At 43.3% G+C, this 13082-nt stretch overlaps 1 protein-coding gene across 5 annotated transcripts in view; it reads right to left on the reverse strand.

Annotated features, from left to right (window-relative positions):
• Positions 1 to 13082, reverse strand: part of ACACA (acetyl-CoA carboxylase alpha) — an 895081-nt gene that overhangs the window by 728789 nt on the left and 153210 nt on the right. For all 5 annotated transcript variants that reach the window (XM_069226569.1, XM_069226573.1, XM_069226571.1 and 2 more), the window contains 5 exons: positions 11727 to 11837; positions 7461 to 7670; positions 5483 to 5653; positions 1799 to 1960; positions 493 to 656 (listed from right to left, as the gene is read on the reverse strand). In XM_069226569.1, the coding sequence (XP_069082670.1) occupies positions 493 to 656; positions 1799 to 1960; positions 5483 to 5653; positions 7461 to 7670; positions 11727 to 11837 (818 nt within the window). The remainder of the gene's footprint in view (positions 1 to 492; positions 657 to 1798; positions 1961 to 5482; positions 5654 to 7460; positions 7671 to 11726; positions 11838 to 13082) is intronic.

Genomic DNA, 13082 nt, shown 5'->3' on the forward strand with positions numbered 1-13082 from the left:
CTTTTGACCGCGGTGCGGTCATTTGTCGGCGGGACTTTGGCGGGCGGCCTCCGCCGCCCGCCATAGTCAGAATCAGGGCCATTGTGTTGATAAAATCATTGTTTTGACACCATTCCAAAGATGCATTTAATGTACAGCCAGGCTTTTCATTTGATAACCTTTCCCATTTGAGCCAATTTGTGTCAAAATTGTGCTGTAAAAAGGACAATTTCGTCCAGTTTGTTTCCAAAAAATGTTTCAGGGAAGATGAAGGGGCGAATTCTCATCCTAATCCTTACTGAATGAGGTCACGCTTGCTGTCTTTGCCTGTTCACTCACTCAAATTCAAGGAAATTATTTCACCCCATCACTTTGAGATTTTATCAGCCACCTCTGAAAGGTTGTATATAGTGTTGATAAAGAAATGGGTTGGGGATCTTGTGCATACCAGTAGACTGCTATTGCAAAAATTGCAGAACAATTGGTAACAACTATTCAGAAACTCATACTTACGATATAGCTTCCTCTCGGTTCTCCCCCCAGGAGAAGCAATGTCCGAATTGAGAATCTGCAAATTCATGCAGCCCCCCAGCTGCGGCCACACTAAAGTAACCCCAGACGTTCTTATTACTGCGGAAATTCAGCTCCTGAACTGTGCCGGAACTGGGCTTAAACCCCTGGAAAACAAAGCAAATAAAAAAAACAAATGACAAAGACTTCCACCTTTAGTAACCAGACAAAGGGTGCCTGTTACACCATGGGGTCCACAAGTAAATACATCGGTACCAGGCACTGTTTGGGTAGATGCCTCAATGCAAACGAGGTCAGATCTGGACCAGCCACAAGCAGATTAAAGGCTGTTGTGGCATACGATTGGACAAGTACCCCTGAGGAGGCATCCAATCAGTTTCTTTCAAACACAAATCACTGGTGTGTCAGTCTTCTCTGTGGAATGGAGAGTAGAATTTTAAAGTATATCCGGAAATTTCAATCTAGTTCATTAGAATGCAACTTTACAGACGCCAAAGGGGCAGACCCCTTTGGACCTGACAACATCAGGCGTGTCAAAGCTAAGGGACTGGTCCGAAATAGTCGTACTGTCTATTCTATGCAGAAAATAATATTACAAACGTATCTCAGCAGATTGAATTCTCTGCATTTATTTATTTGTGCTTGACAATCATGGCAGCAATGCATGCATATAAGCGTTAAGTCAGAATCAACAACATTAATTTAAGAACAGGCCTCAACAGTGAACTGTTCCAGCTCGTTTATATTCCAGGACCCTGGGGGTAGAGAACGAAGAATATCGGATTGGGATCCTCTCTTCACCACTTCGTTTCATACTTTCACATTGTTTCACTTCGCACATATTCTAGCTGGAAAGCGCTTTGAAGTAACCCAAAGAGAAAGAAAGTGCTACTTAAAAACTCAAAATAAACTAAGCCACGGGCAAAATTCTGATACAACGATGTAACACTCGTATCCAATTCACTGAATACATCAAAGCAGGAAATCATGCTGAGAAGCAGGACTGTGGATACACGTATGCTAAAAAAAGAAGCCAGTGTATGTATGCTCAGAACGAAGCCAGTGTCTATGTTAATACTCAATTATAACAGCATAGCTTTTGTATTATTCTATGTTTTATATATATTTATAATAATACTGTTCCAGGTTTAAACCTCTTGCGTATTGCTTTGCAGTACATCATTTATGTTCCTTTTATAACTTAATGTTTGGCTGTATTTCAATCAAAAATCTCAATCAACTCATTAAAAAAAAAAAAAGTCAGTGGATTGGGATGGCGCCTCCTTACCTCGTCTGGGTTCTCACTGGTGATCCGGGCAGCAATGACGTGGCCTCGAGGGCAGGGGACGTTGACCATGTTTTCGAAATCGATGGGCGAGTCCCCCCAGGCCGGTACCCCGTAGAGCATGCGGATGTCTTTGATCCTGTGAAGCGGGATGCCCATGGCGATCTGCGGGGAAGCAAGACAGCGCCTGAGTGAACCAGCGCTGACCACCAAGCGCTCGTGACATCAAGAGGTGACTATTATGACGCCATTTCCTGCTGACGTCGGCACAAGGCGGAAACGCCACGCGCGTGCTGAATGGTTTATATTTACTGAAGGGAAGATGAGGGAAGGCTGACATATATATTTTCCAGAAAAAACGGATGCCTGCACAGTGAGCAATGGGTTCAGAGAAAACACGTAACACGAATTGCTGGTTTCAGTGAGACGATGAACCAAAGTAATATTTCATCCAGTTCCCAAAACCTTACATCCTTCTTAACTCTTGCCCCTTTCTACCACTTTACTGTCACTGACAGTATTAGGGGCACGTCTACCAGTGCTGGAAGTGGAAACTCCATCACCTTTTCAAAGGCCAAGCGTGGTATTTGCAAGCCATGCTCACATCAGCCAGGACGAAGCGCGCCGCGTGCACTCCAGTGACTGACGGGCCCGCTGGCAGAACAGCGATGAGCTGGAAGGGTCTCTCGTTGCTCTGGAAGAAGCACTGGAAGGTTGGGTTGGCCTGTGTGTTTGGAAGGCAGCACCAAGCTTCACACTATGCTTCAAGGCCCCATCAATCGTACACTGAAATGCACTGTATTTTAAAAGAATCTTCATTTATTAAAATCGAACTCCGGATATGACTGGTTTATGAGAAGGAGAAGTGAGAAAGGTGAACGTGCGGGGGCTTTAATTAATGAATTAATTTGGTCCTATTTATATCATAGTGGATAAATGCAGATTATACATGCCGGGGCCCATAAAATATCAAAACACCTCACAATGACTGCATATTAAGGCACATAAAACTTAGAACTGACTGCACCGACTCAGTCTAAGCAGTTCTCATTTAGTGGGGCGGAAGTTCCGCAAAGTATGCAGGATGTCCATACTTGCCATCCAGAGGATCAGCAGCAGGTGTTCACAGGGGCACGACAGACGAGGGAACTGTAGAAATCTGGAACACCCACACAGTTATACGTTTGTTGGCGTTCATAAACACATGTAATGCGTTTCCATACATATCTACACTTTTTAGATGATACGAATGTGCACAGGTGAACAGCCACACAGGCATATCTTTGTTGGTACTGACGCACACATGCAGCACCTTACCACATTCCTCTGTACTTCCTGAAGCGGACAGATGCACTTGGTTCCTACATGCACTGGGAAAGGAGGCTATTTTCCATGTACCTGTATCCAATACAGTTCTGCGTGATGTAATTTACAGATAGACCTTGGAGTTTCATGAGTTAAAGGATCAATCAAATGCCTAGGCACCAGTGGTGGCTGCCACTCAATGGGGGGGTGGCAGGGCGAGACTGTGAAAAAGCGCTTATCTTTGGGGGAGACACGTTTGTCTCCCCTCCTTCCTCTTCCTGACTCACAGAGGCTCCCAGCCAATCACGACACTGCTGTCACCAGCATGACAGCAGTGTCGTGATTGGTCTGAGCAGCCTGCTCCGCCGGTCAGACTGGGAGTGGGAGCCTGGGCATGTTCTCCACTCGGCTGTGCAATACAGTTGGGTAGAGAACATGCAAAGTGCCCATGTCTGTTTGGCCCGCCGTGCACCAAAAGCCCTACTCCGGCCTTCTCCCTCCAGCGCAGTCCCGCCCTTACTCCCAGGAAAAATAACATTATAATAACGCGTTCCCCACAATCCACTGGGGTGAAGTTCCTCCGCCCGCTGAGAGGCTTGTTAATCTGGGTACAATTCAATCCCTGCTGCTAATTCGAAAGGGTGGATTAGGCAAAAGGGCAGGCTCTCATCTCACATTCTCACAAAGTGGTTAAAGGAGGGCAAGTGACTGCAATGAAATACCTCTGCATCAAGAGTTGTCAGTCCTGTATTTAGGTACAGAAGAAACCAAGTGGGACTTACCCATGCAAAATTTCTAGTTAGGTATTTTACATTCTTGTGTTCCATTACTTACAAATGATTTAAAGGATCCTGGAAATTAACTCTAGTAATCGAGACAAGGGTGTCTCAGCAATCTGCTGCTGAGTGATTAAATGGAGATTAGAAATCATGTACGGCCTTCAATTTGGGAAACATGACATAGTTGAGCCAGGACGCTGGAGAGCACGAGGTAGATAATGGGACCCCTGGACCCCAGGTAACTGGTCCAGGCCATTTGAGATTTGTATGCACAGGCTACTTAGACCATCATTACTAGTAGCCCAGATTTAAAGGCCTTGAATACTTCAGACAGTCACCAATATTTCAACGTATCAATAACAGCGGGCCTCGGTATTACCAACGGATCACAAGTTGAGTCCCTACAAACCAGTAGCCAATAGTAAATATAGGAGTGAACAATTGTTTCTGCACTACCTCTCACATGTACACCTGTATTTGTGGAGTTGTTGCTGGGGACCAGGTCCTCCAGGTATGGCCTGGAGAATTTTCCGTGGTAACACGTGGGTATACTATACCTGGTGATAGTGGGTGCAGTAATTCCGCATCACTGGTGACTCCTGATGGTGACAGTAACTCCTGTTACTGGCCCCCTTGGGAATGCCAGGCCATTCGTAATGAGGGTCTTAGTGACATTTTCACCTAAAAGGGTAACACTGCTTCTGCCCAACTCATGCTTTGCTCAAGTCTGTCAAAAGTCACTAATTTGTACACACCAACATCATACACTCACAGCTCTGTGAATACCACAACCAGCAGCCAACCACCTAACAAGACCACTTAAAGCGTCCGGCAATTAAACCCAATCTTTAACCTTCAGATCACACACTGCACTCTTGGGAATGGATCAGGACACAACAGGCCTCATTACGAACTACGTTGAGTGGTATTTCATTTCTGCTTATTTTCCCGTTGAAATACTATTTTGTGAGGTTGTAAATTTTACTCGGCAGAGTACTCCACTTCACTTTCAGTTTTCACTACCCAGTAGCAACTTGTGGGATTCTGCACCCGGTAATACTGCTTCCATAAGGCCAACAGCTTTTCTGAAAGCATATTTCACCCGCTAAACAAAGGGTGGAATATTTGACCAGAGAAAGGCATGGAAAATGGGAACAAAAATGAATAAATAGTCTGGTTATTCTGGGTGCTGCAAGGTATTGCCCCTTTCAGGCACAAACTCATAATCAGCCAGTAATAGGTGGCAATACAGCCTGGTATCAGTATTACCAGGTCTAGTGTTACAACTTGATTTTTAAAGGGTGACTGTCCTAATATGCGAAACACATCATTGTACTACAACTCAGACTCTAGTCTGCAAGGAAGCCCTAGAACCATGAAGAAACACACCCCAGAGTGGCCACAGAGCTGTAAGGCTATTCCAACAGCAGAAGAGCGCTGTACTAACTGCATGACAAGACATTAATTGGGAAGGGGGCATTGAAGGTGACATGGGAAATGGTCTATATGTCTCATCTGTAGATGGTGAAAGAACTAATGCTATACTCTTGCGTTGCAGGCATTATGCTTTTCCCCTCTTACTCCCTGATTTCGCAGGACCCACCTGGAGCTGCGCAGCCGGCAGGTTGACATCAGCCACCATCTCGGTGCAGGGGTGCTCGACTTGTAGTCGGGGGTTGAGCTCCAGGAAGTAGAAGCTGCCATCCTGGCTGTAGAGGTACTCCACCGTGCCAGCACTGACGTAGCCCACCATCCTGGCAAGCTTTACTGCACACTGAAAGGAAAGAAAACACAATTCAGTCATAGTACTAGCTATAAATTGGGTCTACAAAACTCCTTCGCCTGCCCGGGCACCAGCACAAGTCCATGCCACTGAAGAACGAAAGCACCAATGTCTGTTTAACAATAAATGAGTTCTGTGTTTCCACAGCCTTGGGTTTGAGAAGAGCGAAACATAAAAGATTGAAGGATCAAAAAATATAATCAATTTACAAAGCTGATGTCGCCTGCTGTGTAGCCATCTTTGTTTGGTGTTCCCAGGAATCCCTGGGGTAGTGTAGCCTCCAACAAGGCTTGAAGTGTTTTCTGTGCATTTTACAAAACATCTCCAAACATGACGTCCAGTCATATCAACATGGCCTGTGTTACTGTTTTCTCACATTTACAGATCCCTCCCCGCCACCCCAGCTTTAATTAAAATTTGGCAGCCTGGCCTACAGGTCCCCTATTGTGGGATTTCATAAATAATTTTGAATATTCCCCTTTTTAAATACTTATCAAGTATTCAGAGAGAGTGGACAAGCTTTTAAAAAAATGAAACCTGGTGAAAAGGATTTGAGCTGCCACAAAGCTGGACTGTAACTATGTTTGCTAAACCATCAAACAACCTATCCCAAGTGGCTCGGAACCCTGTGGACATACAGTCAGCTGGGAAGAAGAACTGGGATTCCAGTTCTTCAGCCCTGAAATTACACCATTAAATCCACTCAATGCTAGAGTCGCTTTAAATGCACATTGCAATCACCCGAGCAACAAAATACAAGGATCCCTGGGCCCATCTGACAAAAACCAGGCCGCATCTTCCTAAACACTGCAGCTCAGAAGAAGGTAGGGTAAACAGTGAGACGTCCAGGACAATCCCAACTATATAATGCATTCTGGTCGAAAATCTACACAGATAATAACTAAATAACATATTTTTAAGCACAACTTTGAAGCCACCACTTCCGAATTCTTTCTGTAGCCTCACCTTCAAATTAAAAAGTTAATTCAAGTGCTTTAGTGCACATCACTGGGCTAAACAAGCCTATTTATTCCTGCAGTTGTCTCACCTAGTTGAAAAGCATGGCAGCGATACTTCATTAAATCATCCAACGTAAAGGCTTAGCTTTAGAGTGGTCTTCTCATAGCACAATAGAAGTAGGAGCAGGCAAACATTCACACATTACCTACTGGGGACTTCTACCACACCATAAGATTTTCTTTTGCATTTTTGGCCTCAATTTCCAAATAAATGTCAATGTGATTTTTTACTAATCTCAATTTTGGGGCACTCATGTATGCAACCATGGTAGTTGTAGGTCTTTTCATTTCACTAGCCAATTAGGATCTTCAGCCTTTGCATCCAGAACAAAGATACAGTCCTCAGTAAGAGTAAGGGGGTGATTCATAATTGCATTTATGAGTACAGGAAGTAGTAGCACAGGAGTAATCTTTTACGTATTCATACATGCTTTTGTGAATTGGCCTGAAATGTTAAAATCTCAATTACAGAGCAAAGAGGGCACAATTCTTTCTATTTTTACTAATTATATAGGAATATTCCCAAAACATTCTCATTTTAGATGTTTTGGAAACAATTCACAATGGTTTGTAAGGGCGCGTAAGACAATATTACTTTATGTACTCAAATAGGTCTTTGTGAGTAGGCCTCATAGTGTGGAAAGACAGTGCAGCAAGGCACTGTGAGAGTAAAGGAAATAGCAGAGGTACAGGGCATCCTTCATTAGAAACAACAGACAGCACACGGCTTATGCTGCCATCTTGGCTGTGACAACCTACTGGGAATAAACTCAACCTACCTGCTCCATCTGCTCAAACACCAAAGATGTGGCGATGGTGGCCGGGGCCTCCTCAATGATTTTCTGGTGCCGGCGCTGGACGGAACAGTCACGGCCAAACAGCGAGATAGCATTGCCGTACTGGTCAGCAAGTATCTGCACCTCCAGGTGGCGAGATTGCTTGGCCAGCCTCATGACAAAGATGGGGGATCCCGGAACCTCGGCTTGAACCTGCCACACAAAAAAACAAATACATTTTTAAATACATTATGCAGTTTCCCATGCAAAACACCTTCCTGGCAATAAAAAGGTAAAAGACGGAGCACAAAAAATGAAAAAAAGAGAAATGTGTAATTAGGTAACTCAGCAACCATACAGAGTGGCTCCTCTGTTTTTCAAGCACATTTTTTCATGATCTACATTGTGTGGCTTTGAATGATTAACGTTTTTACTGATTCTAGCCATTTTGCAGATTATGCTGACAGTTAAAGATGATAAAAATTAAATGTTCTCCAAAACCTAAAACAGCCTCCCACTTCCCTCGCTGAACTGCCACCAAGCTAATTTTGATACTTAATAATAATAATAGAATCATTTTGAAATTACTTCGGATTTATGGCAAATCTTAGAAGATATCAAACAAGTAAATTAACTGCACTTACGTTTAGAAGATAGGTAAACAAAAGTCTAGAAAAACCAACATTCTTATAATATAGCAGCTCTGGAATATTGAAAACACACTACAATTTAAACCAGTGATTACCACCTAGCTTAGTAATAATACCAAAAATGCTGAGCTTTTGATAAAACCACTGAAAGTACTCCCAGCTTAGATGCCAAATCAAATGGTGACGTGACCTATAAGCATTCATTTCTATAGGCTAGTGTCCCCACCAGCAAAGGTTACCAGAATAATACCTAATGATGGAGAAAGTGGGATCTATATTTTTCACCTCTGTGATGAGGGCAAATATTTACATCGGGATTAAACAATGTCATCTGCATCCATGCTCCTGGCTGACAGTGAACAGAATGACTGTTTCATCAGTGAAGCTGCCCCACATGTGTATAATGGCTCGGTTTTGTTCAGAATTACATTGACAAACGATGCCCACGTGTTGTGGTTAAAGGCGCTATTAATTCAGTTGCGACATGTGCATCAGCTCTGTAATACCATCCCAGAGCTAGAGTCTGGGTCTCTTTCTGTACAAAGGCTAGCTCCGTCTACTCTTTCCATATATTAATTATTCTAGTTGTAATAAAGCCGCATCTTGCTTTGCAGTTGTGGTAAATGTAAAATGAATATAAAAACAGTGGGGAAAAAAGTAAATTTTGTATGTGCAGTGGATAGGATGCATGCCCACTAAATGTCTTTTTGGTATAGAATGTGTTGAAAACATATTTCTATAAATACGTTTGGGGTAAACAGACTGTTTTCAAGTCACGGTCAATGTCTTTCTCCCTCAAACAAAAGTATGTTTCCAACGTATGTCAACAACACACACAGCCAAAACCAAATAAGTATGGAAGCAAAAGACAATTTCTCATATTTTTGGTGTCAACAAAGGCATTTGACAAGACACTGCTGGGAAAGCCTCGCTTTCTTTTGCATGATTAGTTGTGGTTGGATATGGAAAGGTGGATCCAAGGTGCAAAAATAATGTGTGCAGTGCAGAACAAAAACAAGGAAATCACCAGTAATCACCAGAACGATTGTATGTGGTTAAAAAAATAGGAGACTGCTTCTGAGTAAGGGCTCCTCCACCTCCAAATCTTTCTGGAACATAGGAGTCATTTTTGACATGTACAGTTTAATTTTGTCTGTCAGGCCCAGACTTCCTATGTTTCTAAGGACAGGTTTACTGCTTTCTCAGGCATTCCTCTTTGGTCTTCAAGAGGGCATGATGGGGACGGCAATGTCTCCAAAAACAATGTAACACCACATACAGTAGTCCCAAAAGAGAAAGGCATTCACGAGCCACCTATGAATGCTAATGCACCATTTATATTTTTACAACTTGTTGATGTAAAACGTTTCACCAGACACAGATGCAAACAAGTACTGTAGGGAGTGGGACATTTGAGTTGTGAAATAAAGGCTTCCTTGTAGTCAATGCACACAAAGCTATACATCTGGAGGTCTACAAATGAACTAGAATTGCAAACACTGAGCCAGTTGCTACCCTCAATGCAGCCATTTGGTTTTTCAACCCAAATTACCCGATGGATCATAATGTCTACTTGCAACACAACTAAGAGGGCTTTAAACCCGAATTCATTACTTAGAAGAACCCAGAGAAAACTCCCACAAGGGAACAGTGTAGATTATTTGGAGGCGATTTTGATGTCAAAATATGACCACAGGGAGAAGATGAAGAATTCTCCTTGAAAACAAGACAAGCAGACAAAAAAGGTGAAACGTGATGTCAACAATTAGCACTGTTGCCTCAGAAAGAGAGCCACTAGTTTGCAATGTACAGACTTTAGTGGTGGATTATGAGATTAATTCAAGTGGTTATTGAAACCGAATGGACAGTAATCACGTCCCCAATGTAGTACCAATGATACTTGAATGGCCACTTACGGAAGAAGCCTGTCCACCTAGTGACCAATATCTGGAAATCAGGAATGAACGCAGCATTGTACAACTCCATTAACTTAGAGTACCTACTTACCTAGATGCAAACTCTGAAAGCACAGACCGAAAAAGTGACAATGCAGCATGACCAAATGAAAGGCATCAAAAAGTGAACAATTCTGCGTACAAGAAAATCCTACTTAAACCTCAAGAGAGGAAAAAGAAAGCATCTTGCCTATCTGGCTGCAAAAACATCTAAAAACGCATCAAAAGCCCCCCGAAACATTCTTAACAAAGATGGTTTCAAAAGGACCGAAAAATATTCTGGACAAAGATGGTATTTTATTTAATTATTTAGTATGCTTCTAAAGAGCACTTGCAGCGGTGATCATTAAGGTGCCTTTAAAACACAGAGGAGATGCACTGGACAGGTTAGCAACAACCTACAACGAGATAACTGGGCAGAGAACTATCGTTCACAGCGAGTTGTGGGTACTGGAGAACCAGAATACAAACTTTTTCTCAGGATCAGTGGATTAGTCCCTTTTAAGTGATCTGTGGAAGCCTAGATGTAGACAGCCAAGAGGAAGATGCCACACCTTAAATGGAAGACAGGCATGGCATTGCCTCTTGTCTTTTACACAATGAGATTAAAACACCAGCTTTAAAACCAGGAAGGGCTCACAGCTTCAGTTTGAATTCTAATCAGTTGCAAGGTCTTGATTGAGTGATGCCATTCAAGCCTTAACGTGAGATCTGCCACTCTGTGAAAAATAATACTGTACTAATGCCTTGGAAAACTACATAAGTGCAACTGTATAATTTAGATGACCCAAAACCACACGAGTCGGCTAGACGACACTGATTCATAGATCTTCATGAGGTTTACTCTTGTAAATTCCAATCTATAATGGAAGATAGAAGCATCCTCGCACCACATCAAAGAAGTCTCCAAGTCGTAGGCTGGGAATTTATTTAGCATTTTTGGATCCAAACATATTGTACTAGCAAAGAAACGATGCACAAGGAAGAAGCAGGTGACATTGCATATACTGGCTGTATCTTTTATACATTATAATTTAATGTCAATGCTATGCTATTTCTGTCAGTAAAATAATTATTACCTGTTCCGGGATTTTCAGTTTCTAATGTAATTTTTTTATGTCCATATAACACCAGCAGGTTTCTCCGGGGGCGGAACCACACCTGGGATAAACATGGATGGACACAAGCAGGCGCGGCAGGCGGAGGCACACCAACGTTGCTAATGGCCTTCTTCTGCACTAGGGGAGGGGGAGCAGGCAATGGTCCATCAAGAGTGTGCTCAGCCTCCCCCTCCAGGACACCTCTCCCAACCACACCCAACACCACTCAGCCCCCACTGCCCCTGCACACATTTACCACATTCCTAACACGGGTTGTTAATATCTACTTTAATCTCCCTGGCATGGGGTGGGAGGGGTAACTGTGGTAAAGGAGCCAGAAATTCCAGGTTTCGCAAGTTAGTCTCCATTCTGGGGAGTTTAACTCATAATCCTAGTTAACTCAAAGGGAGATAGTGGCTGCTTTCATTAGGTCTGTCCCCGGTATCTCCCACTGAATTAATTAGCAACTTGTAATTAGGATATACCAGACTTAAGTGTGATGGGGTGGAAGCTACCGTGCACAATGCAGGCTACAATTTTAGAACTGCTCCAGAATGAACATACCTGTCTGAAGAGGCTGGGGAAATCATCCGGATTGTTCACTTTTCGGATTCCTTTGCCTCCTCCGCCCTCTGAGGCTTTGATCATGACTGGGTATCCCACTTCAAGAGCAGCCTGGTGAAGGAGAGGGCGAGAGATACAAGATGGTATGAGAGGGAATAGGGAAAGCACAATTGAGGAGGTAACAAAGAAGTAGAAAAGAGAGGGGGTAGAAAAAAAGATGAGGCAGGGCAAGGCAACAGAAAAAAATGACAAGGTAGGAAAGTACACAGGAAGGAGCAATGGATGAAAGAGGGAGGAAGAAAGAGCAAGGTGGAAAAAACGGGCATGTAAGATAGCAAACGCAAAGGAGAAACGGTGCAAAAAAAGGAAAGTGCAATGGAGGGGACGGGGCGAGGGTGTTAAAAAAGGGAAAAAGAGAAAGAAGGAAATGATAGAAGACAGATAGGGGACAGTGACAAAGCACATAGTTGGAGGACATTAAAGGTCACGTAGAGTGATAGAAATGTGGGAGCAGGGAAGTAGATGGAACAGAAAAGGATAATGGGAGACAGCAACAAAGGATGGACACATCAAGATGGAAGAGAGGAAACAAGAGGCCAATAATTAAAGCGAAAATGGTGGCTAATCGGACTATCAGAAGACTTAACACAAGAGTACAAACAAGAAATTATAAGTGCCACAAGATTATGCAGGCAGTGAAAATGCTGACTAACTCCACACTTGCCCACCCTCGTACAAACACTGTAAAGATCTTTTCAAGCACAAGTGTGAGCATGTTCTTCACTCGTGTGGACCATCCCTATCAAGGAAGTTTTCAGGGACCAGCACTTTGTTGCATGAACAGAAAGATACTCCTACTACTGAACCTAGAAAATAAAGCATCCTTAGAGGCTCCCACAGAACTGTAACATCAAACCACCTAGAAGAGATGCAATGATCAAGGACACTGCAATATCGAACCCCAGTATCCAACGCCCAAGCTCCACGTCTTACATCTGCAACTGCTGTGGTTGTTGTGTAACATGCACCAAAACCGATGGAGGAGAGCAAACAACAATCCCTTCACTGTGCTGGGTGATGGGGAGGGTAGAGGGGTAGGGAATGTGTGTAGGTAGTGCCATTTCTAACGTCCTGTTTCCCCGACACAAAGCACTGTTCACACAGATCTCTACAAGCATCAGTTGCCACCACTTTTGAGCAGGGCAAATGTGACATCAGCTGAAATGTGAAATGTTGATTTCTTGTTAGCAAAGTAAATGGCATAAGAGGACTGTAGAGTGCTGCGGCACCAGTTAGGAATCTGGCAATCTGTGCGACATGTGAGAAGAGCGATTACTGCAGCACACTGGCCACCGC

This window comes from Pleurodeles waltl, chromosome 3_2 (assembly GCF_031143425.1).
Source record: "Pleurodeles waltl isolate 20211129_DDA chromosome 3_2, aPleWal1.hap1.20221129, whole genome shotgun sequence".
Lineage (NCBI taxonomy): Eukaryota > Metazoa > Chordata > Amphibia > Caudata > Salamandridae > Pleurodeles > Pleurodeles waltl.